This window comes from Chelonoidis abingdonii, chromosome 15 (genome assembly GCF_003597395.2).
Source record: "Chelonoidis abingdonii isolate Lonesome George chromosome 15, CheloAbing_2.0, whole genome shotgun sequence".
Lineage (NCBI taxonomy): Eukaryota > Metazoa > Chordata > Testudines > Testudinidae > Chelonoidis > Chelonoidis abingdonii.
This window is the reverse complement of record NC_133783.1, coordinates 32396193-32423210: the sequence shown is the minus strand read 5'-3', so window position 1 is coordinate 32423210 and position 27018 is coordinate 32396193. Positions and strand designations below refer to the sequence as shown.

The 27018-nt window shown below is 42.0% G+C and overlaps 1 protein-coding gene across 2 annotated transcripts in view; it reads left to right on the top strand.

Moving 5' to 3' along the window:
- Positions 1 to 5814: 5814 nt before the first annotated feature.
- Positions 5815 to 27018, top strand: part of HTR7 (5-hydroxytryptamine receptor 7) — a 69276-nt gene continuing 48072 nt past the window's right edge. For both annotated transcript variants that reach the window (XM_032768787.2, XM_032768786.2), the window contains exon 1: positions 5815 to 6386. In XM_032768787.2, coding sequence (XP_032624678.1) covers positions 5863 to 6386 — 524 coding nt within the window. In that variant the 5' untranslated portion in view covers positions 5815 to 5862. The remainder of the gene's footprint in view (positions 6387 to 27018) is intronic.

Here is a 27018-nt window from a genome sequence, read left to right as displayed (position 1 = left end):
TCATGTTGACCTGGCTGACACAGTCAATTTAATGCTTGTGGATTTTTTTAAAATTTCATTTCACTATTTTAACAACTTTAACAAAAACAAACCTGATTTTTAAAATCTTTAATGTTTAACTACATTCAAAAATTCATATGCTTGTTTTGTTAAAATATTATATGTCTGCTGTTGAAGAAAAAAATCCAGAATACATAACGTTATTGTTTTAGTTGAGTAAAACAATTTAAATGTCTGTCTGGTGATGTTCTCCTCCTAATATAGCAAAAGAAAATCCTCTAAATATTAATGATTAACCTGTTGAATTGGAGATAGTTCACCTCCCAATGACTTCATAAATATCAGCTTCAGTTACCTTTGGTAAATGGAATAATCAGACAATCATTCATTTTCTGATATAGCTGTAAAACTAATCTGAAAAGTTTTCAAAATAAATCACTTAAAAAAATGTACAGTGTGTACCTTCTAAAAATGAAACCTACATCTATCTCTGAGTTGTGAAGAATATGTATTAATGTTATAACAACCAACAAGAATGCACTTTTATGTAGAAATCCATGATTAAATCGAGTCTTGCTGACTAGTGATTTAAATCAAATCCATCCTGAAGCAAGCCCATTTATTCTTAAGGTAAAAGCATGACAGAGAAAACATCTGAAAACAATAAACAGATTTAAACATACATTAAAGACACCAGGAGTCACCTATCATTCTTAGTGGTTCCTAGTAGGCCAAAGACTTTCCAACCCTTCCACAATGGGTGGGGATCCTCTAGGATAGAAGGTCCTGTCCATTTGCTGGAGTAGAAAAGACCTTGTGACCATTCATACTCATCCTTTTATGCCAAAAGACCTTTCTTTATCTCCTAGTCTCTAGAAAACCCAGTTTGAACCAGCTGTTAAGTTTGTGATTGACTTTAATAACCTCCCTCCCCAACACACACATTATTTTTAGTTCCTGCAGGACCCCTGGTCACCTTCTTCCTGGAGAAAAACACAATCATACTCGTATATAAAACGTTCATAAATTAAATACAATGGCCCCCAAAGATACTGCATGGGGATGCAAAATCTGTCACAGCTGTGCTGCATGCTGCAGTCACTATATGGAATGTAGTCATCAAAAAAGTGAAACATTCATTTCACATTTGTTTAAGTTGTGCAGATGCTAACGTTTATTTTAAGAAGAAAAGAAACACCAAAGAAATGAATGTTTACCACTCTGTTTTACTACCACAAAGTGGTGATGATTTATTTTCACAAAGCCAAAGAAAGGCAGTAAAGAAAATTGCAGCTGCAACATCTCTGCTTCAAGTCAAACAGAAACATGATGTGCTAAATACCACATGCTGGGAATAGAAATCCAGGTTCAAATAATAGTTAGCTTCAGAATGTAATTCAGATGGTAGTAAAATATGTTCAACATGTTGACAACATATCCTTCACAGGCTGGAGGGACATTTACCTATATCTTACTTATTCCCAGCATGCGAATGCTCGGAGCAGCAATAACTAACCAGACCTTTATGGGCACCAATGAAAAGGAGCTGCTGATTTTGAAAGGAGAAGGAGTTGAAAGGAAAGAATAAAGAAAGAGAAAAGAACAGATAAACAAGCATGATATGAAGATGAACAGAATGGATCAGACATGGAAGGGAAGGAAAAAAGGGATAAAGAAATAGAGAGGAAAAAGCAAGAAAAAATTTCTGTTAATTGTACTTCTTTATTTTTTTGTACATTCCTGACACCATCCTGTATTTAAGTTTGGGGGGAAAAGGAGGGGATGGTGGTTATTTTGTGCATTTTTGTCAATTTGATTGCCCCTTTGCTTCAAGTGGTTAGCCAGTATTCAAGGTCTTCTTGGGTTGTTTCCATTAGAAGGAGAAATTGATGATATGCATCAAATATTTCTTTGGTGCAAATCTGTTTATTTATAAAGAACATCTGTCAGTTTCCTTGCTCACTAATTCCAAACCTGCCTTTTCAGCCAGTCCTGTGCCCCAAGAACCTCTGCTCGCTGTCAGGGCCACTCATACCCTGCGTCTCTAGCTTTCTGCCTCTCAGATATCGTCTGATTGCAGCTGTAATTAGTCATTTCCTCAGCCTCTGCATTGCAATCATTGCAATCATTCCCAGGAAACTTCTTGGATGATGTGGCTTCACTATGCTCAGGTTTTTCCACATGGCCCAGTGCCTTGGGTGATAGCGTCCTATTGTTTCTAGTTATCTCACTCCATGAAGGGGTTTAATTGCTTCTTCCACTTAGCCTGAAAAAAGGATGGTTAGCCTACTCATCAACTTTAATTAGGTATGTGATTGTCTCTTGATTAAAGAGTCTCTTGTTGGCAGCCATTAACATCTTCCATCATAGCAATATTAATCCTGCCAGCTCCTCTGTATTCTTTAGTTGTCAAGTAAATGCAGAAAAAGACAACAGCTTTGATTTTCATTGGATGGAGTGGAGAGTAGGGGGCCACAGGAAGCCAGGGTTGGCTGCCTGATTCATAGATGCCCAGCCCTGGCACAAGACAGGGCAGCAACATACATTGTTGGTGTGAGATCCTCAGGGACCTTACAGCAGTGGAGGATCATCTGTGGCAGAACTCTGTCCCACCATGCCCCTTTCCATCTATCTCCTGCACCTGACATACCCCTTCCTTCTCTTTATACTGGGAGTCAGGGCAGCTAGTGCAGAGGCAATGGAATCTCCTCTAGTGACTTTCCACTGGCAGAGTGTTCCTGTTTCCTCCACATTTTATTGTCTTTAACTTATTTAATTCCTTCAGATCTTGGTATCATAATCATCTAGTTGAGTCAGGCCTGGCACTACTGAGGGGGAAAGAGAACATTGCCCTTCCCCCCCCACATATGATCTTCAAGGGGCCTCACAGCTATTGTCAGAGAGGCCAAAATGTGTGCAAAGTTATCCAGTGTTAAGCAGCAGAACAGCAGCAGATTGGACAGGCTTCATCCTTTACATATAAGCCCCTTTGTTTTCAGTTTAAACCAATTTTTATTGAAAAAATCCTGGATTTTACAAAAAATATTCATTTTTTCTGATTTTCACCCTACTGTTGTATCAGTCAAATACATACAAAATTACTTGTTTTGTTAGGAAAATACAATACATTGCATGAGGTAAATGTATTACAATAAAACGTTAGTCTGTGTGTATATGCAAAGCTGCCTCTTGAAGTAAGGCTTAGCCTATTAGTCTAGTGTATTAGTCTAGAAGATACACACAAACAGGGACATATGCAAGCTCTGAAGCGCATGCATATCTGAACGTACAGATGAATCTCACGGCCATCACGTACACATTTCAAGTGGTTAGCAGATAATGGTTTAAAGATCTGACACACTAAAATGGGAAGAAAACAAAAAGCTGTACCAGAATACATTTCAGAACACAAGGAAGTCTTCAAAAGTTCTAAGAAGACCCCAAAGTGGAAGAAAAGAATGAAGTTGAGTAAATGCGCTGCAAATGGTGTTGCCCAATTACTAAATGTAAATATTTATAGGCTAATAGTTCTAAGTCTACAACAGTAAATGTTTATTCAAATGAAAAGTTTTATTTGGGGATTTGACAGAGATTGTTTTCTTAAACTCAGAGGTAGCATTGTGTTTGGAGTTGTTTTAATTCTGCAGTAAACCACATTGAATTCCATTAATAAAAGCATTAATCTACTGAATACTTCCCCTCATCCCATCTTTCTGCCCACCAAAATAAACACTGATATTTACCCAGAAAAATTATAGATAGTTTTTCCCACTGATTTTCACTTGTTTTTGTTGTAGCAATAAATACCGATACATTTCTGGGAAAAATTAAATAAAATAAAAACCCCAAACCAAAGGCCCTATTTATATACTGTAAATCACACCAAAATACTGACACCATAGCCAAATTTTACTTTTTAAACCCAACATTTTCCAGGGGTCTAACTAGTCCCTGGACTCCTGGAAGGTCAGTTGTTTTTTAAATAGTGACATCCAAGGCCTTGACATACCCAGTTGCACCTCCTAATAATGGGACCCTAGAACTGGCCCTGAGGTCAGTTAAAACAGTGAGAAACTTCCTTGTACAATGTAGAAACACACCATCAACTACTAAACTCTTGCTGGATAAGCAGCCTGCAAGAACTTAACTCTTCTTTGGGTGCAACTGACCCCTGTACAGAGGGCCACCACAGCCGGAGTGCACAGAATCCCTGCTACTGCCTTGTGTAAGCCAGGGAATGGTCCCACTATTGTGGGGAACTTTCCTGGCTTCTGCGCTATCCCGATGAAGTGGGCTAACGAAAGGATCTGAGTCCTCGCTCCCACTTCCTTTACCCATAGGCCTCCCTGCCCTTGAGGACTCCCCTTCCATTTTCCTGTCTAGCAGAGTTCTGTCTCCTTGATTAGCCTGCCCGCCCTGTCAATGAGGCTGACCTGGAACACTGGCCTCTCACCATTATTCCTGGGGACTGTCAGTCTCAGGGTCCTGATTTGCCATTGACCCCTCCCCTTTTAGTGCTGAGCCAGCAAGTTACAGTGCTGTAAAGCGCCAGTGTAAACAGCACTGTAAGCTAATCCCCACAGGGAGGTGGAGTACCTGCAGCGCTGGGAGAGCTCTCTCCCAGCACAGGGGGTCATTCAAAATTTTTAGGGGTCTGCAAATGCACTACTGCAGGAGGCCACCCCCAGCTGTTTAGTGAAGATGAATGGAACAGGAACTCTTTCAGACTCTGGGTAAATGAATCAGCCTTCAGGCAAATTAGGAAAGAAAGGCTAGCAATGGACAGAGTTCCTTATGAGGCGTAGGCACTGGCAAGCTCAAAATCAGTGGTAAAACAGCAAGAGACGTTGCTAATGATATTTCTTGTTAGCTTCTCAGGTTAGCTTTGCTCTTCTTCCCCCCCACAACGCGCATCCCACAGGTATCTCAGCTCTCAGAGTGCAGGACATCTGTCCTCCCAACACGCCTGTGTCCTGCTATTTCAAACAGATGAGCTCCTTAAAAGTCTTCTTCCTCCCGCGAAACTACGTGAGAGTGCAAAGCCTGGCTCCACATTCCCACGTCCTCCCGGGACTGTGATTTCAGAGGTCCCCTGGTCCCACACTGAGCATACCAGAGTCTGCGGCCACATCTAGGATGCTGGCAGCTACTCATCCGAGCCTACAGTCCTAAGGCCCCTCCTTCTTCTCCCACCCTCCCCTCCTACCCCCTTTCCTCGCCTTCCCCAAGCAAGGGTGGCGGGGGACGGCGCAGAGAGGGGCATGCCCAGGACGGGTCCGTAGCTGCCGGGGTGGCGGGCAGATCTGTGAGCAGACCCCTGTGTGAGTCTGCTCCTGCCCCCCGCAGCCTGGGCGCCCCCACTGCTGATCGGCTCGCCCCAGTTCAGCGGGGCAGGCTACTGAAGCCCACAAGCAGCTGCGAGCGGCTGCAGGCGGGCGAGGGGCGGAGCAGCCAGGGAGACTCGAACTTCCCTCCCCGCCGCTCCCGCAGGAGGTAGCCGGGCCGGGCGGGGTCGGGGGCCGGCGCGGCAGTAGCTGCGGGCGAAGAGCAGGCAGCCTCCCGGGTCAGGAGGGAGCAGCGGGCGCTGGGGGGCGCGGCCTCCCCGACGGGCAGCGCTCCGGGCACGCTGACCCCATGGCGAGATGTCCGCCCCCGCGGAGCGCGGCCAGCGGCGCGGAGCCGGCGAGCCCAGCGGGGCAGGGGGAAGATGAGGCACCCGCCCCACCTCTGGTGGCAGTGATCAGCTAACCGGGCTGAGGCGCTTCTCCCGCGGACTGTCGAGCCCCGCAGAGCTGGGGGCTGAGCGGACCCGCGGACCCAGCGTTTTGGGAACCGGCGGCTTCATGGGCAGCCCCCGCCAAGATGATTATGGACATCAACAGCAGTCACGTGTCCGGCCACCTCCGCGCCTTCGCGCTGGCGGCTCCCCCCGAGCTGAGCAGCAGTGGGATGGTGGCTGGCTCCCTGCCCCCGCGCTGGCTGAAGATCATCCAGGATGTCACCGCCAGCCCCAGCCCCGCTTCCAGCCTGGCGGCCGAAAATGATACTCGCTGCGGGGAGCAGATCCTCAGCTACGGCAACATGGAGAAAGTTGTTATCGGGGCCATTCTCTGCCTCATCACTCTGCTGACCATCGCGGGCAATTGCCTGGTGGTGATCTCCGTGTGCTTTGTAAAGAAACTCCGGCAGCCCTCCAACTATCTCATTGTCTCCCTGGCTTTGGCCGATCTCTCGGTAGCGGTGGCCGTCATGCCCTTTGTCAGCGTAACGGACCTCATTGGAGGAGAGTGGATTTTTGGCCACGTTTTCTGTAATGTCTTCATTGCTATGGATGTGATGTGTTGCACTGCTTCCATTATGACTTTGTGTGTGATAAGTATTGACAGGTGAGTGCAAAAGCGGAGAAGCCAACGTCTCGTGTGTATTTGTGCCGTGTCTCTCTTTGACTGGAGCTGAGAAAAGCAAACCGAGTGAATGCCCCCGTTTGGACACTACAGTGGCTAGGAGAAAAATACAGAGTAGAAACAACCCAATCTTGAAAAATAACTCAAAGTTACAGTATTTAGTTTGATAAGTTAGCAGAGAAGAATCTTGGATGCTGACTGTAGCTGGCAAATATGTTGTATTGCAATTCCACTAGGGGTCTCTTTTGCTTGCTTATTTTTCCTTGGGAAATAACAGATATTCTCAGAGGAAAAATTGATGGCATTTTAAAAAAAGAAAAAATCAATTAAATCATAGACTAACCTATTTTACACCTGCAGCCTATTGTTGCTAACCAACACACAGGCAAATACATGTAAAAAATGTGGACACTGAAACAGGGAGAGGATGTGTACTGACTGCAGGACAGCTTACTAGTAATTTGTTTCTAATGTTTAAATCGAGTTTATGAGTTTGATTCACCCCGAAGCTGAGGGAGAGGAAGCTTCACGGAGCTTGCTGTGACTCCCTGATTCTGCACTGGGCCAGCCCTGACATAAGTTACAGCAGGCTATAGGCTGTTGAAATTTATGCCTCTGGAGGATCGCCACAGTAGGGCCAGTGCTCTGCCTCATCCCCACCAAACTCCCTCCTGTGTGGGGCAGCAGCTGGTTCCATCAACTTTACACCAGCTGGGATTTCCTCTCCACCCAGTGGTTTTGCCAATGACCATTACGACCCTTGTGCTACCTGAGTAGTGCAAAGGGGTTAGAGCAAAGGAGAGGATCTGGCTCGAAGATATTTCATAATTTTATTTAAACTATTGGGAATTTTGCTTCTATTGTCAACAAAAACATAGCAATCTGAAACCTTGAATTAAAAGCTAATGGATTTTATTAATCAATATATATCAGTAATAATTGCTAGCATGGATAGAGCCATAGGAACTGCCTTTTTGGAACAGAAAAGTGGTCCATTTATTTCTGTGTCCTGTCCAGGCCGGCCGACAGGGGGCGGCAAAGGGGGCAATTGCCCAGGGACCCGGGTGATTTAAAAGGGCCCAGGAGCCCTTTTAAAATTGCCTGGGCGGGCCGCAGGACTCCTAGGTGCACACGACCACTCTGGGGCTGGGCCCTGGCGTGGGGTCAGTTCCAGAGGTGATGGATTCATCACTTCCAGGCCCTGCCCCCCTAAGAACGGTCCTGGCCCTGGAATTCCTGTCAGTGGGCCTGGTTCTGTCTGACAGCGTACCAGCTGTTTCAGAGGAAAGTCCAAGAGTTCTGCAATAGATATATATGGATAACCTGTCCTCAGGAAAGTTTTCCTCTTGACCTCCAACAATCAGAGGTTGTCTTATGACCTGAAGCATGAAGGTTTATATCCTATTCAAAACTCCTGTTTATTAATATTTGCTGTTACAATTGTGTATATTCTTGCTAACGCTGTATTGACCAATCCTTAGCAGAATCCTCCTAAGCTCTTGAATTCAATTATATCTTGTAGAACTGAGTTCCACATACTAATTTAATGTTGAACAAAAAAACGATTTCCTTTCATCATTTTAAAATTTGCCACCTTTAAATTTAATTCTTGTGTTATGTGAACAGCAGTGGCTGACTTACCCTCCCCCCCTTTTTTTTAAACTATTCATTGGTTTGTACACCCTTTTATCCATTTATGTGGCAAAGATTCTCAATTTTTAAGTTTTTTCATGACTCTAATAATTCTTATTGCCCATCTCTGAACCTCACATGCCAAGTAAGGCTGTACTATTGATATACATAACTGCATTGTGATATATTCAGTATTATTCTTTATCCGGTTTCTTATACATCCTAACATTTTTGTTTGCTATTTTTGGCCAGGGCTGAGCATTGGGCAGAGGTCTTCATTGAGCTGTCCACAAAGATACTCAGGTCTTTTTCCTGAGTTGTTATCGTTACCCTAGTGATAGTGTTATAGTTAAACCAATGAAAGAAGTTATACACATGTATCAAGGAGATAATATATCCTTTTAAGACAATCTGGAACTAGAATTACAAAGTGATTGATTTTTAATGGAGAAAAACAATGAAAATAGTCTCATTCTTACTTTGCTTATTCCTTGTTTTGTATATTACTGAACAAATACTTGTATTAAAGCAGGATCTTTTGAGAGTTCATACTCTCCTGCTGCTTATTTCAAACTTAAAATTATAATTCTCTGTGAAGACGGATGCCTTAACCTCTGTTTACTTCAAATCTGTTATACAACCATGAGTTGTGATGCTGTAAACTGAGGTTTATGTCAGGTGAGGAACAGCTGCAGATAAATCCTTAGTGAAATCTTAGTAAACGTTTAGTAAAAACTGAGAAAAGAGAAATAAAGAGATGAGCTAGAAGAGTAATTATTTTTAATGGAGTTACACTGGCATAGAAATGGATTAATGATGGTGAATCAGGTACAGGTTTTTTCAAGGTAAGCATGAGATATTAGCGACTTTTTGGAGATGTGAAGATGCATAGAATATTTTCAGCAACTAGTAATGGCCAAAATTTTAATTTGAACAGCAAGCCATCACCCAGATAGCACTGATCTCATGCTGTCTCACTTACAGTAGAATTACCCTTTATGTAAGTAGAAAGCACTTCATTTTGGGGTGAGAGGTGCATATCACTGAGTAAAACTCTATGTGTAAGGTAGCAACTTGCAAATTACATGGTATGCATTATTTAAGTGAGACCTTTCACAAAGAACATGAGCTAACATGTTGGGCGTATCATTTTTGCTTTTCTTTGTTAGAACTCTAAGCAGAAATAGTTCTTCCTGCAGCAAGTCATCTTTCCAAGAGATGAGAATCACTGTCAGTCCAAGGAAGATCTTGAAAGAACTTAAGTATTTAATGAAACTAAAAACCACAATTTCAAACAAGCCATCCTTTTCAGTCAGACCCAGGGGACAAGGTGTGTACTCCACACAGAGGGTCAGCACAATCTTCTGTACCACTTAAATCTCACTGAAAGCCCTTGTGTGCTTAGGCTTCATTTTCAATTATGTTAAGCAAAAGCCATGTGAGATGCAGTCTAACATTTTTAAAGTCCTGTTGTAACCTAGTGTGGAGCCTACACCATGCGCAGCTAACTTGGCTTCAAACTGGTTAGCCTGCATTGTAATGCTTCTTTTCAATCTGTTAAGCTAATTCAGTTGAAACACATACCCTTTTTGCCTATCAAGACATACCCTCCGCGTGTGGTGTTCCATAGCACCATGCAAAATCCTGAAGTGTTTATTCCACAGGACCACAATGCCTTTCAAGTGATGGCATTTTATAATACATAAAATATGTGCAGTGTGTACCTGAGAGAGCGGAACAGCTCAGTGTATTTGCATAATACTTTTCTGACATTCAGAGACAGTTTGTTGAAGGAGAGTTTTGATGCATATCAACTAGAAGGCTAAAAGGAAATATAACTGAAAAGGTGATGGAATAATAGACCTATATGGACTTCAGTGATAGGCAATTTGCCTGTCTTACTAAAGATGTGCAAGGACTGTATCCAATGCAAGATATAGTATGCAATTTGTTTTTTCACCCTCTGGGCTCACTTTTCAAATATAAGTTTCTGAATAGGATGTCCATACTCACTCTGGCTACTCAAATTGACATGTGAGCACATAAAATGGGTATTTATTTCCCTAAGTGCTGCTTTTAGAATTCAGATACAGGATTTAATGATGCGCCATGTGGTTATTGAGCATCTAAAATGAAACCTAGACTTTGTCTGAAGTACCTGAATAAAACAGCTGGTAAATGTTTGTGCTTTAGATTGCATTAATGAATGCTATATTAAGACTGTGCAAAGCACTTATTAAAATGTTTGTATAGTGATCACTGACACTTTACAGGCTCCACAGGGACTCAGCCAGATTAGGAAAAGCACACTCCAGTGAGTATCTATACAGGACTGAACTTAATAGAGAATCTAAGGTAACATCCTTGACAATATCAAACATTGGAATTTTAGGCTTTTTGCAGGCCGTATCATCTCTTCTACCTTCACAGGACGAAAACCCCGCAGATCCTCATCAGGGAGTGCAAAAGTGGGCAGTGCCAGCTCTGTGGTATCCACCCTATATCTTGTGGAAGCTCTTCTGTGGGAATAGGTATCTGCCTATAGGAGGGGTGGGCTGGGTCAGAGGTGGTGTACGGTGGAACTGGGGAAATCAACCATCATTCTTCCACCACTAGCCCCATGGAGATTTCAGAGCTAACTTAATATACTCACAGAGTCAGTGTTAGCTTTGCTAAGCACCACATCTGTGCTGTAGGAACCTGTCTGAGGAGGAGTTCTGGGGAAAGGTATGGGCTGCAGAGACTTGGCAGCATGGTTGTCCTGCAGTAGGAGGTAACCTTCCTTAAATAACACCTCTTATTAGTTGCTTTCCCCCTAAAGTTTTCTCCTCTGGATCTTTAGCATATAGATTACACAAATTTATATTCCCTTAGATTCATAAGTGAGCAAAATTCAGATGTGATGTGTAAGAGGGTATAGGCTACACCTCATTAACTGGGTATGCGTCTAAGGAGAGTTTAAGTTGGTGTGGCTCAGACTGAGGTGCCCAGTGAATTCTGCCCAACATAGCTGCACAAACCTAATTTGGAAGACAGTTAACTAAATATCTACATAAGAAGCAGCAACTTTTAGTCCAATTGAAAACCCACTCGGTTCCTTTCTAGAACTACTCTGGCTTCATGATTCTTTAGAAGTTAGTAGAATAAATACTGTAATACAAGAAGAATTGTAATATTTTTATCAAACCTGCTTGAGTCATGCATGCTTTCTGTAAAAGCAGCAAAGAGACCTGTGGCACCGTATAGACTAATAGATGTATTGGAGCATGAGCTTTCATGGGTGAATACCCACTTCGTCGAATGCATGCTTTCTGGAAGACCTTTCCAATCTTCATCCAAAATACCATGAGTATTCCAAACTTCCTTTAAGTCACTGGGAATTTGGGGTATGCCAGTAATGCAGAATTGGGTTTTATATTGTCACCACTATATTTATACTTGAATAGAAAAATCTCTCCTTTCTAAAAGAAATCTATTGCTTCCTGATTCATTCATTAACACTATAAAAAGATATATGTAATTTTGCAGTTACTAAGGCCAGGTCTATAGTAAAAAATTAGTTCGACCCAGCTAAATCGCTCTCGGGTATGAAAAATCCACACCCTTGAGCGATGTAGTTAAGCTGACCTAAGACCCAGAAGAATTCTTCCGTCAACCTCACTACTGCCTGTCCAGGAGATGGATTAACTACAGCAATGGGAGAACCCCTCCCATCGCTGTACGAAGTGTCTACACTGACGCACTACAGTGGCACAGATGCAGCTGTGCCGCTATAGTGTTTTAAGTGTAGACATAATCTTAGGTCTCAGTCCTCCAAGGTGCTGAGTGTCCTCAGCTCCCACTGCAATCAAGTTGCCTTAGAGAAGAATGTGGATTTGAGGACACTCAGCATGTCCCAGGAACCCCATAATGCCTGGCAGGATCAGGCACAAGTATTAGAAGAGCAATATCTCTGAAGGAGCCACCATCATTCTTTCTCTTCCAAGTTGTTTTATTTCTTTTTAAGCAGAATTGGAAGGGTACTGTTTAGAAACAATCTATGCCTGTTCCTATTGTTTCTGCTGAAAAGACAGAGCTCTCATCATGTTCTGTGCAACACCTGAGAACTATTGAGATGAAGAAACTAAATTTGAGTCTGAGAGATGTGATTACTTAGACTGTAAGCTCTTTGTGGCAGCATCTGTCTTTTTGTTATCTGTTTGTTCCTAGGTGCCACTGGACAACATATTAATAATAATGTGAAGTAGATAAACTGGTAAACAAATGCTCAGTTTCGTGAGTGATGCCTTTCATACTTCTGGGGTAACTGTACCACCTCACAGAATGGTGCCAGTATATGCAATTCACCCCAGTGGGTGGTACTTGTCTGGATTTGTTTACTGGTCCCAAGGTCTGCAATAAATTCTCCTGCCTCACTGATTTGAGTTCCTGAATGGGGTTTAGTAACAATCCCTACCCAGCCATCATACAGTCCCTCACAAATATGCAGATAGCCTTATTCTCAAAGATATGCCTGTGTTTGTCAGATATGTTACAATGACACTTCAGGAATGAGGCTGAAATCCTATTCCTCCTGAAGCTGCCGAAGTTTAGTCAATGACTCCATTGGGAGCAGCATTGGGCCCTAAAGCATAATCTGTGTTTTGTGATTGCACAGGGAAAGATGAGAAAAAAAGTTAGGGATTAGAGATGTTTGGATGTTTAGCTATTCTTGTCACCCGTCAGCTACATTTAAGTACATTAGTTACTATAAAGAAAACAGACTACTCAGAATGTGGAAAGCTGCAAATTTTCCTGCACTTAGAGTCAAAAGATAATTGGGAAAGCTTAAATGCTGCAAAGTAGGTGGGATTATTGGATCAATCGCTAATGGACATTTTCAACTACATATATTTTGCATCTCTGCTTTTCATTGAAATCAGCTTGTTGCATTTCCCATCTGAAAGTAACTACTGATGCTTGCTCCAACATGGATATATATTGTGGCTCAAATTTTAACAAGTGATTAGTGATATAAGGTGCCCAATTTTGGGGTGTCCACTTCCAAAAGGGCCTGGTGTTCAGCACTGTGGGCGCTGTGCATTTCTGACAATCAGGCTCCTTTTAAAGTGGCCGAAGCTGAGCCCACAAAATTACCTTGTCATTTTTTAAAATTTAAGCTTATGCATAAAAAAAAAAGTTTGTTCCCCAAGTCTTTTACCAGTCAGAGAAGGGAAGATTCCAACTGTTGCTCAGTGCCCAGAAATTACTCTGATGTTAAAAAGAATATATTTCCAAATAATAATAAAAAAAGAAAATTGCACAATTTATTTCAAATTTGTCAGTCAATTTAAAGGATGTGTGTAATTCCTGGAGACATTGGAAATGGACTCCCATCTTGGTGGTCATAGTAAAGGTTTCCATGAGGACAGACTGAACCTTTTCTGACTTCACAAAAAGGCTGTGACTCTATAGAAAACTTTTGGGTTTTATTCTTGTTAAAATATTTTAAAAGTGTAGCACAGACACTTCTTTTGGAGCCTAAGCATCAGATGGAGACTTCCATAAATACAGGCACTGAAAATGCAGGAAATATTTGGATGTGTATAATGAAATTAATCAGTACATTTGCATTGATCTGTATTTTCTTACAGTCCAGTAAGTGTTTCTTTAACTGAATCAAGCCATTTTGTACTCATTTCTGTATTTGTCAGCTTATGAATGGCAAAATGATAACCTTCTATGAGGTTTGTCTAGGATGGAAAAAATTGCTACAGTTACCAATGGTGAACTGCTCTATCACAGTGTCTTACACAGAAACAGAAGTATTTCCACAAGGAAATAGTTATAAAGCTTTTATTGAATAATTTTCTACAAAGACATGACTAGTATTCATGTGGAATTTGGAAGTTAGGTATGGTGATAAATGTTTTAGCCCTTTAAAGGAGTTCACTGGTATAGTTAGGATTATTCTTACAAATGCCACATTGTACCATGGAACTTTGTTGTGGTAACTTCAGTGAGATCCAAGTAATAGAAAATCCAGTATAAATATCATCTTGGTATTGTATATGTGAATGTGTTTTTCAGATACAATATGTTAAAATCCCGAGGTTTGTGGTAGGTTGCTTTGGGCCCAATCTTGCATTCTTATGTACCTGCAAATTCTCAAACTGTGCAAGGAGTACAAGATCAGGGTGTTAATGATAATAGATATTATTGGGACTCCAGGCATATTTAAAAAGGAACAGTTTCCTTATGCAGTGTACAGAGAGGTTTCTAACAGCAGTTACTGACAGTATCATACTGCATGCTTGATGTTACTATGGGTCAGATTTTGCCACCTTAGTCCATGACTAATTGTAGTACTACTTATTAATTAATGCTCAACCTTATTACACAGGAGGGCCACGTAAACTTAAGCACAACTTTGTGTAGGCCAAACAGATCCTGCATATTTTAGTAAGACTTAAAGTCACCTGTATTGATTTATATTTTAAGTTCATCTTGTTTCCTATGTATTTAGATAGACATGCTGTACATAGAAACAACCTATTTACACACTGTGTAAACATGACAACAAAATGCTAATGAATCAGCCATTAGTACAGTATATTGTGTTGAAGCAGGCCGTGGGTCTTATGAAATACTCTGGTGGGCCATGTACAGCCTGTGGGCCATAGGTTGAGCACCCTGATAATGTGTTAGCCTAAGGCTCCAGTGGGAGGAATTCTAGGTGTTCTACCTAGAGGCAGTAACTAGGTAGATGGAAGAATTCTTCCATCAACCTACCACTGGCTATACGGGTGTGTGTGGGGGGAGGGGGGAGGGAAGGGTGGTTAGGTCAACTGAAAGTGTGGATTTTTCACACTCCTGAGTTACACAGCTGGGTCAACCTAACTTTTTAGTGTAGGTCTGGCCTAAATACCACAAGCCGATTGGGTGCCACTGAGCTAAGCATTGTACAAATACATAATAAATGACAGTCCTTGCCTAAGAGAGCGATTAAAAAATGCATGCAGTAAGATACTACCCATGGTAAATAAGGAGACATATTGTGTCTCTGTATATTTGTTACATCACCTGTGACAGCTTTTCTGATGGATGACATTTATTTTGTCATAAGCAGCTATTTGAACAGCTCTAAACTGATGGAAATCAGTAAGCAACAATGGGCTTGACTACATCTGCTTGGAGCTGCTGAGCAGTGGAAAGCTGCACTAAAGGGGCAACCAAAGATTCACATTTTGCACTTAAATACTGTTTAGCTGATTACTAGATCTACCCTTCTCGTAATGTGCTGGAGCTGATGAGCTGCAAACAGATTTCTGTTTCACATGTTACAGAGATGGTCCTTTTAGAAATGCTTAGAATTTGATAGGTAACTGAACAGGCTGGGGGACTTCTGATTGCTGTTTGGAAGTGCTTGAATAGGGCAAATAAGAGTTCTGATATATATACCCCACAGTCACAATTAGCAGAACAATTAACCATCTCTCAGCACAAAGATTAAACTTTCCCCATGATTTAAAGCTGACACACTAACTTTTGACCCACATTTGGACAGATTACAGAAACTAGACACAGCTACATTAGGGTAATAGTATCTTGACTCCATTTTGACAGGAGTGTGTGTATTTAGATATCATACCACATGTGGGAATTACTTATAATGAATTTGACTCACCAAAACCAAACACAATGAAAGTTCAGCCAGAGGAGTGAGTTTATCCAAACCCATCTCTGTTTTGGAGCTGCTGAGATTTCACGGGAATATAGGCCACACCATGTATTTGATGAGGATGGCTGATGTAGACTGGTTCAATTCAACTTTCCCTTCAGTCCATTTTCTCCTTTGTCTTTTTGAGACAAAGATTTTGGAGCTGGCTGTCGAGGCCATAGGAACTGTCCATTCCCTTGCATCTCCTCAGAGGAGGGAAAATGGGGACTTTTCTTCCCAGAAGAGAAAGAGTTAAATCAAGATTCTTATTCACTCTCCTCTTCCATAAACGTTTCAGGCCGCTAAGCAGTCAGCAGAATAAATAGTAATTCTGATCATTCTAGTTGCCAATCCACAGTTGGCAAATCCAAGAGAATGGCTGCCTATTTGGCAAGTTCTCAGTGTCCCAGTCCAGGCCTGTGTGATCCCATGGTAATGTTTAATCCTTTATAGCAATGTTGCAAATCTGAATAGACAAGAGGCTGCTGGCTGTGCATTTAGCCCAGCACAAGTACAAATTGTGCTCATGGGAAGGAGGCAGAGAGGGAGTGGAGCCAGAGTTGGACCAGAGACAGAGGGCGAAGGAAAAGTCTGACATATTTCTAATGGCGCTCAAACTTCAGGTCAACAAGCAGTGCCAATAGGGAATATTGGCTATACCAGTTTAATTCAATCCCTGAGACTTGGAGCTAGATCACAAACCTCATGTGAATATTTGCTCTCCAGGACAACAACAGAGATAATGCAGAACATCTAATTTTCCTTCTGTGTGCTGCAGGGAAAGCTAGATTTTAGTAAAAGAAGAAAATTTCAGCCACCAGAGATGGGCAGAAAGGATTAGGCACCTATGTTTTACTTGTCTCTGTAATTCTGAGGACTCCTGTGAAAGCAGTCTATAGGCTTTCTGATACATACTGCTAAATAAGTCAACTTTTGAGTTTTGAAACTGAATAGTTTTCATTTTCTACAACCATTTGAAATGATTTTGCCAAAATTAAGTCTCTCTTTGTACATAAAACTAGTATCATCATAAAGCCCTGAGTGAAAAATTAAATAGCTAGAGTGGTAAAGTTACAAAATCACTTACAGCTGATTATCACTAACAATTAAATAAGGAGTCAAATTTCACCTTAACACACACAACTCCTGTTGACTTCAGTGGGAGCTGCAGGCACATATCTGAGGGAAGAATTTGGCTCTGTTTGGTTAAAATATGCTAATAGCTTTGGTTGTTTTGTCAGAAAATTTCACACAGGACATCAATTGTCTGGTACTCTTTGTATCCATGCAAAGATAATTAATCATGTCCACCACTAAAAAATTCCCTTTGTGAGGAATCCATAGAGATAAAATTACAAGAAGTTGCAGAAATATTAAAATAGAAAGATAAACCAGAAAGTGAGTCATATCTCAGCAATAACCCACATTCCTTGGCTGATGTACAAGCAAGATTGGAAATACTAATAGCTGCAGTAGTGCTAATATACAGAACTGACATCTTAAGAGCATTTTAAGGAAAGATAAATCAATGGATGTAATCACAAGGAACTGCTGCATGTAGACAATCAAACTGCCTTGCAGCAGAGGGATAAGATTCATGAAACTATTACAGTTATGCATTGATATATTGCAATTTAACTGAATAAAACAGTTTTACTAACTAAAGAGATGAGTACTCAAACAATAATAATTACTAGCTTTTGACTTAGAAAAATTTTCAAATAACTATCTTTGGGTTGAATAATGAACTATAAGCCACAAGCAAGGGGTAGTGTGTTGTTCTGTTCTCTCTGGAGCAGACTGGGAGGCAGACTGTTCCTGAGCCACATTCTACCACTTCCTACTGGTCTCCCCTGCTCCAAGGGGAAAATGCCCAGCCTAGGCCTAAACCTAGCAAAGCCTACTTCCCCTAGAGCACTAGTGTAACTCTGCAAGCTGGCACATTGTGTGAGGCAACGCCAAGGCTCCGCCCTGTCCCTAACCACTCCCGCCCACGAGCTGGGGAATGTGGCAGGTCTGCAGAGCCTACTCTCCTCTTTTTGTACCTGTGGAATCACAAGGGAGTCAGGAGATGACATACACCCAGTGCTTAATTTGTGCCAGGACTTGCTAGGGCTGAACCCCGGCACTTCAAGGCTTAGCAGTTCACAGCCCCAGCATCTCTGGGCTTGCTGTATCAGTTATGAAAGTAGAAAATTGCTTGAGCTCTGGCCTCTCTTTTATTACAAATTAAGCACTGCTTTCACCCACTTACTCTATTGTATAAGCCAGGCCACAATTTAGCCCACTATGTCGAAAAAAAGAGCGTGGCTAGAGCTATGGCATGGAAGAAATCTGTACCCGAGCTTTCTTCATTACAACAGTTGGGTTAAGGCAAATTAAGCACTGGTCATAGCAGTAGTTAAAATGGATCAAGAGAAGAAGGAGCGCTCACCTCCCATCGATGGGACATCATCTGGGAGCCCAAAGGCTCCCTAGGAAGGCCCCAGCTGCTCTCACTTCAGATTCTTCCATCTGCTTAATCCTCATTTCACCAGCCAGTGAAGACACAGAAGAGAGGTAACTGAACTTCAGAAGCCTGCTGTGATCTACATCAGCCTGGGCTTAAGGCATACAACTGACCCAAGAACCAGCAAACCGCACTAAGCTCTGTAGCTGCCCCCTTTGTGAGCCACACCCAGCGATCACTGGGCACTGCTTTGGAGATAGGTCCTAGTGTTACATAGTCTGGGGAGAGAACAGTTGCAAATAATGACTATTTTTAACACAGCTTTTAATGGGATATTTTAAGATAAAAAACTTATTGTTAAAGCACAGGATATTTTGGTGAAACCTTTTGTTATTCTGTGCCATGAAAATGCTCATAAGAGTCAACCTGGGAAATACACCATTGTTTCCTTGAGGTGATTTCTTTGCTGCCAGAAGCCTTAGCATTGAAGCTGTTTAAATATATGAAGCATAAGCTACTGTATAACTTTGAACCCAATTCTACCACCCTTCTTCCCACTGAGTAGTACTTGCATCTGGGGGCTTCTTGAGGCGAAGGATGGCAGGGCTTGGCAGAATGAGAAAATATTTTCTTTAACATGTTTTGTGAACTGCATCTATTTAAGTAGCTGCATTCTGTGGTATGGCTGTTTGAAAACTGCAAGACTGAGGATCAATCCAAAAAGTGCAGCTTTCTTTAATGGAAAAACAGATCCTTAAAACTATTTACCTACAAAAGTTTTATTGGCCTTTTGATTTCCAGGGGATTTACTTTAATAACTGCAATTTACACAAAAGGGTGTTATGCATGACAATCATGACATCAGTGGAAGAAACTCCCCCTAAAATGGTCTTTGTCCTCATTTTTCAACTGATTTTAAAAGCTATTGAAAGTACACTATACTGCATATTCCTTTAAGACAGCTGAAATTCATGTAATTAATTGTCTAATGCCATGTGCTTGAAAAAGAAGTTTGCACAATGAACAGAAGTGCATGCGGTTATATTTCAGTTTCATTATAAACTTGCAACATGCTGTCACAATATTAAAAATGTAAACCTTCAAATCATGGTGTGACTGTTGCTAAATACTGTGTATCTGGCAGCAACATATGCCAGCAGGATTCTTCAAAAACAACAGTCCTCCTTTAATTGGGTTTCTAAGTAATTTTTAATGCCTTGTTTGTTTGTAGTAGAACTAGACAATTAAATGGGTTGAGAAATGGAGAATAGTGCAGAGAAAATAGATGATCCATGATCAGTTATTCATCTGTGCAGGGAATTACATGGGAATACATATGCGTGAACTAGGAACAGCTGATGGTGTTATTTTGATGCAAAGTGCTTCTTTAGTAGCCTATTAAGGAGTTGTTTTAATATTACAAACTATATGGCCCCTGCGGTTGTAAAGATACACTTTTGGGGTTTTAAAAAATGTCTTTGCAGTTGGAGAAACCCATTTTTAGCACAAGTTGCTTTAGCAACAAGACTAATTGCAAAAGGCCATTGTCCTGAGTAGAACAGCTTTATTATTTGCTACATTAATTTGGTCACTAGTACAAAACAAGCTTCATTTCTTCAGAGATTATGTAATTTTCTAAGCAAATTAAGATGACATCAGAATACTCATCTACAAATAAGAAAATATAAGAACTAGGGTCAACATTTCCAAACCTGGGTACTTAATGTTAGGCTCCCAAGCTCATAGTTAGACGCCTAAATAAAAGTGGCTTAGTTGTCAAAAGATGTTGAGCACCAGCAGCTCCCATTGAATGCACTTAGATTTGTGGGTGCTCAGCTGTTATGAATACCAGGCCAAATGAGTACCTAAATATGAATTTAGGAGCATAACTTGTGATACCCAGATTTTGAACTTCTGTCCTAAAACTATGAGGGGAACTACTGAGAACTGAAAGTACAGTTGCCTTTTACTTCTGCATAGCCAGTGCCATCAAGGGCCAACAGCTCCTGAAGGCTGCCAGCCCAGAACAGGGAGAGGACCCACACCCACAGCTTATCAGTGTGATATGTAACCACCTGTGGTGGGGGGAAGATGGACAGCTTTCTGCTGATCCTCTACCCACCTCTGTTGCACCCATGACGGTTGCTGCAGCAGTAGCCCTCACAAGGCAGGTAAGAGAAGAGATGGGAGAACTGGGATTCTGAGCCCTTAAAATCCCAGTTATCTTTGAGGACATTGTAGGACAGGCTCTCTATCATCAGTTGCCCACACAACTGCCTTGCAAGTATCATTGCCTCAAAAGGCCTTTCATCTTGCAACTGACAGCTCAATTTTAGAAATGTCAGCTTGCTGTGTCACTTGTGCAACCCATCCCACCTTCTCTTCCTGGTGATCACTTAATCACTGGAAACCTTTCCTTAACCCTTCTCATATGGATGTCATTCCTCAGGGCCCTCAGCTAGGGTAGGGAAGATTCCAAGTGGCTATATAGCACTCCTGCTCTCACACAGGCTATGACTAGTGTTTGTGGGTACAGAGCATGGCTGGCCTGGAGCCCAGCTACCTCTGTCCCATGGAGCTGGCCGACATACAGTTCAGTAGTAGTCTAAATTATCATTTTGGACAACTGGAGTCACAACATGGGGCCAAAACCTATCCTCCCACGTGCAAGCCCCAGACCTAAAATATTTAAAGCAAAAAGCAGCTCTCTGCTCCCCTACAAGAGCGAGGGGGAAGTCAGCGCTGGTAAGCTTCATGTACATTCATGATTTCACCTCTGTGCAGTTCTGTATAGTGCCATGTTGCATTATGGCATTTGGGTTCTTTTGGAAAATGATTCCAAGTGTAAATATATGTAGGAAAGGGAGGAGAAACAGCCTGGGGAAAGGAGTTCACCCTGAGCTGTCAAGTAGTGGACTCTAACTGTCCAAATTCAACAAGAGAAGCAGAGACTTTATCAGAGACCAGAGACTGCTGGAGAGAGCAGAGACCATGGACCAGCGTTTTGCTTTTCCTTTGGGTTTCTTTCCCAGATTTGCAGCTTGTACGGAGCTGACTTTGTAGAACTTGACTTGGCAGTGGCAGGCCTAGTGGTGCGTACTTCCCTTGCCTGCAGCAGACGGGCTAAGAAGAGCTGTCTCAAGGTGCTCACTTGGCCATTCTGAATCTAAATGGATTTGTGAGTGAGATGTAGGTGGGTGGGGGGATTGTTTTGTGAGTAAGCATTCTGGGCTGTAACAATTTGGGCAATTAATAACTGGAACTGTGGAGTTGGCTGTAACCCCAAACACAATGCTTGGGATTTGCTTATGTCTTAGATGTTTATCTTGTTTCTCTCAAATAAAAGGAGTTGCCTAAGGATTCCTGGAAAGAAACAGCTGTAAAGGCGACCAGGCAGGACCAAATGTGAAGTTCCTAAAAGCTGGGAGCTGAAAAGGTTTCACATGGGAACTTGATCCAGTCATTTCATTTATTTCAAATGGAACTCCTAGGGTATGTCTATATGTACAGTGCTGCAGCGGCACAGCTGTGCTGATACAACTCATGTGGGGAAGCCGCTCTATGCTGAGGGGAGAGAGCTCTCCTGTTGGCATAAAAAAATCAACCCCATGAGCAGCATAAGCTACATCAGTGGGAGAAGCTCTCCTGCCACCATAGCACTGTGCGCATGAATGCATGTGCCAGTGTAACTTATGTCGCTCAGTGGGGTAGAATATTCACACCCGAGTGACATAAGTTTTGCCGACTGGCTGTAGTGATGGGCTATGTCTACACTACAGCCTTAGACTACATTGAATGTGGCCCTTCCTACTATTAACAGTACCCAGGAGAAGGGCTACACACTGAAGCCATTTAGGTTATATAGGTGTAAGTGAAGGGAGAACTATGTGTAAGCATATTGCAAGTGAACAGCTGTGTAAAAGTAATTAGTGCTGGGGAAATAAAGTGAGGTTTGCTTTAGAAATGCCATGGAGGTGGTAGGTACATACTTATGTTGGTACTGAAAATTATCTGATCAAGTATGACCTTACCTTTGCAGCATTCTGCACCACATCTGTAGCATGAAAGAGGACCTCCCTGCCTCCTCCCCTACTGTCATCAGAATATCAGTGGGAGAATAAATAAAATAAGATCTGTAAATGGAAAAAAAAAGTTGCTTAACTGAGCTACAGAGGAGGAGGAGACGGCTTATAATCTTCTCATCAGTTCCCAGTGAAGGATTTTACAATTGAAAGTACTGTAGGTAAATAGTGGTTGGAAGGTCTTAAAATTGCTGCTGCACAGGCAGCCTACCATCTTAAAACAGTCACTTTTCCTCCCTCAGTGCATCTCTTCCTTCCCCCATATTGCTCTTTGTTATTTCTTCCTCGGATTAATACTCCCCCACTCCACTGGTCTATTATAACATGCAGGGATTTGTCATCGCTGTTGTAATTCAGTGATTGGTCCTGGTTGGGTTGGGAGCTGACTCACAGTTGTAACAGTCATCGAATCCCAGGGTTGGAAGGGACCTCAGGAGGTCATCTAGTCCAACCCCCTGCTCAGAGCAGGACCAATCCCCAGACAGATTTTTGCCCCAGATCCCTAAATGGCCCCCTCAGGATTGAACTCACAATGCTGGGTTTAGCAGGCCAGTGCTCAAACCACTGAGCTATCCCACTCAAGAAAGCTTAGAGCTGATCAGAGAAACTTCAGCTGAACCACATTCCACTTGGACATGTTTTGACATTTTAAGAATGAAATATTTCAACTTCTTGTTTTGAAAAGAGAATGTAATCTTTTTTGTTTTAATATAACAAGTCAAAATTGAAATGAAACATCTAAATCAACCTGAAGCAAAAGTTTGTTTGAATTTTCTGTGGGAAATTTTCAGGTTTTGCTCATATTTGGAACAAAGCCAATTTTAAAAAATCCATCATGAAACAGAGATTCTGTCCTCTGCACTCTGACAAACCCAATCAGAATATGGCTTTGGTCAAAGTATATGTCCACACTTCAAGCTGGAGGTGTAATTTCCAGCTCCAGGAGACATATAGAGCTAGTGCACTTTCCTGAGTGGGGCCCACAGCTGTGGCTATGAGCTAGGCATGTGATTCCCAGTTTGCATAGGCAAACTCTCCTTGAGTTAGCACACTAACAATAGTAGTGTAGCTGCAGTAGCATGGACACAGTGAGCACCAGCACAAGATAGCTGCCCCAAGTACATACCTGCCTGGACCCTATGGATACGTACTTGGGGCAGCCAGCCTGTATTGCTGCTTGCTGCTGCCTCTGCTACCACAGCTGTACAGTGGGGCTTCAGGCTCGGTGCTTCTGCCTGCTACCATAATTCAGTTAATAACAACACCTTTAAAACAAAGGTATGGAAACAGTTACACCCTATCACTGCTGCCGTCTTCCCCTCCTTCCCACAGCTGGGGAGGGGCCATCCTTCACTTTTGAAAGAAGAGAGATTTTCTCATTTTGAAAGTGAGGCTGTGACTCATGTCCCAGATCCCCTCTCTGCAGCCCAGGAACTTCTTTTGTGTGCCAAGGGAGATGATTAGCAATGTTTGAAGAACCAAGTCCAGATTAGTGAGCCAGTGGGTAACTTCAGGAGTGATTTGGAGATGCCACTGGCAAATGACTGAAGTGGACATGAATTTATAACATGGTCCATAGTTTGCAACTAATGTCCACATTGACAAGATGCATTGTCTCATCTTCTAAAGGTGTAAGAAATGACAGCACCTATCATGCAGTATTCTAAAACGATTCAGTGTATGCTGTTGTTTCTTGGGTAGGTTGAAGCCTGGAAGTTCATTGATCAGGTGTTTGTTTGGAATGTTTGCATTATCCCAGAGTATTTTTTCAGCTTGCCCCAAGATTGAATGAGGACAATTTAAGAGCCTTAGCCTGATCCCAAAGAGACTTGTGAGATTTCAGATGTGTCTTTAGAACCTTCTGGAAGTCCTCATGAATTGGTAAGTTCAGGCTGGCCATGGTTTGGTGTATGCATGAGCTGTGTGTCTCTCTGGATTGTGAGAGTGGGGCTGGGGTGGGGAGAGTCTACATGCCAGACTGGACAACCTTTGAACAGGAACCACCAGTGGGAATGAGGCTCTCAAAGGCTTTGTCTCTCTTATAGGGAAGGAGCCTCAACCATGCTCCTCCAGCCTTCACTACCATCTTCTGTTCAGGTGGACATTTTACAGCTGTAACTCTCACACACTACTCATTAGTAATACTATAGCCTGCCTCTCCCCCAAAGCAGGAAAGGGAACACACACACACAGCTGCCTGATGCCATTGATACCCCTGTTTTCTTGTACTCAACTCTACCCAGTATTATTGTTACTATTATAATTATTTTCATTGTTATGCCACAATGCTTCCAGCACATCCATGACTACAGGAACAGACTATGCCAGCTCTGTCCATCCCTGGGACTCAGCTAGGTCATATTACCAAAGGGGGTCCAACAGATACGTCTTGCTTATGGAATCTAGCGAACCAGATAACCTTTCCTCTATTCAGAGCATCCTGTGACACAACTCGCTACTTCAGCTATCACAGTTCAAATAGGGAGGAACTGTCCAAGAAGACAGCAGAGTAGACATAAGAAACTGTCTACCAGACATCTACTACCTTTCCACTACACAGGACCATTATCTAGGAAAGGACCCAAAAAAGGCACCACAAAGTTACCTGAACTAAAACAGATGCTGATCAAGAAAGACCTGCTTTCAATACATGACGTTCTCAGTGATAAGGAGTCTGATGCAGTTTGTATCACAGAAATCTACTTGATGATACCACAAGTCCTGTGCCAGGCCCACCGTGTCCACCCAGGATACTCTGCTCATCCCAGACCTCATTTTGTCCCCTAGATGACTGTTTTAGGCTGCCATGTGGCATAAAGGAAAAGGAGAATCAAGCCCCTTGTTTCTGTTTCAGATCCATGACAAAACTTTGCCTCTTTCTTCATGACTATGTAGTTTTCTGAATAGTCTCTTAGGAGGGACTTCGTCAACATGGGCTTGCGAAAAGCCTTAATGTCAGCTGGTTTCCCTGTATCTGCTGTTTTGATGACGTGGCCAAATCTTTTTAATAGGTTAGTGAGGTGTCCCCCCGCCTGCCCCTGGCAACAGGGACACAGCAGCAGCAGGAACCAGCTCCAACCAGCTCTTCATACCACCAGCCCTACCAGAATTGACAGGGGACACTGAGCACCCTAGAAGGGGGCCAGGTCTTTGCTCCTCAAGCTATACTGTCCCTCCTCCCAACAGGGACAGAGCAGCAGCAGCAGCAGGAACCAGTTCCAACCAGCTGCAATAGCCTTTAGGAAATTCCAACTAGTACAGACAGCTGCAGCTCATCTCAGCAACATCTCAGGAGCAAATCAGACTTGTCCTCTGCTCCCTACACTGGCTTCCCATTGCGTATCGAGTCAAGATCTTCATCCTTATCTTTAAGGTGCTCAGTGGCCTTGGCCTCACATATCTAAAAGATCACTAAAGCTCTGGGACAAAGATCATGGCTGATAACTTTGCATCTCAGGCATGATGGATCTCTACCATCAGAGTAAAGGTCATCTGTGCAGGAGACAGAATTTTTGTGGGGGTTCAGTCAAACTGTGCAATGAACTCCCCCAGTGTCCTGAAGTGTTGTGTCTGGAGGCTAAGAATTGAGCAGGGAGGGGTGACAGGCAAATTGGGCTGACAGGAAAAGGGAAAATCAAGGCAAAAGTGAGCTGGACTGGGAAAGCACATCTGCCAAGGTTGGGGTAAAAATGAATGAGATTTCAGAAATTATGTGAGAGATAAAATCAAATGGAAACTCACTGCAAGTACCTTTATTCCCAGGAGATTATAAATTGCCTTAGAATGAAAGCAGAATGAATGTCTCTAAAGGAAGTGGAACGATAGGTCTGCAGACAGAAATGAAGAGGGAAACATACAGAGATAAAAAAAGAAGAAATATCAATAGAAATACAGGACCAGCAAGACACTGAAATGAAAATGAAATGAAAGAGATAAAGGAAAAATGAAAAATGAGTTAAAGTGAAGTATATACAGAGGATACAATGCAAAAAATACATAGCAGTAACTGCTTTCAGAAAAGAGTAGAAGGAGGACTAGAAAAAAATGAATAGAAACAAATAAAGAACAACACAGAAAAACTGGGAAATGGAAGAGAGGGAAAGAACCATAAGGAAGCTGTAAATAAGTGAAGAGAAATTTTATTTAGTATTAACATAAAATATTATTGATTTATTTAAAAAAGTTTCTATCAGTAAAGATTTATATTTCTTTGGATTCTGTCAGAACTAACCAGAACCTCAAGATTGGATGTTGGGAATAAAGAGTAGGAACTTTGTTAGTCTTTCTTACTTTTGGTGCTTGCATATTAGTAACAAATCTACCCCACTTCTAGCACTGGGAGTGAGCAATTTTTCTGGGAATAAACTCCCCTTTCAAAAAGAAAGATGCTTAGGCTCCATTTGCAATCTAGAAGAATAAATGAAAATGTTCATCTTGGTACAGAGAATCACAATTGTTCACAAATATTTAATTTTCTCCATGCTTCACAATGAAAAATTATCACTTAATATTTTAGCATGAGACTAGTAAAGACTTGTACATAAAGTGCACAATATATAAAGTCTAAACTGTTATACCTGGTGAATAATGAGCTATAACACTTTTTGTAGTAATACTAAACACTTTCATGACACCTGACATTTAGTAGGAAGAAAAATTAAAAGTTTTCTTTAGGTTAAGTAATGTAATTAGGGTACAGAATTAGGCCTGTACTGTAGAGTTCGGGATTTTCACAGACTACCTCTAATTCAC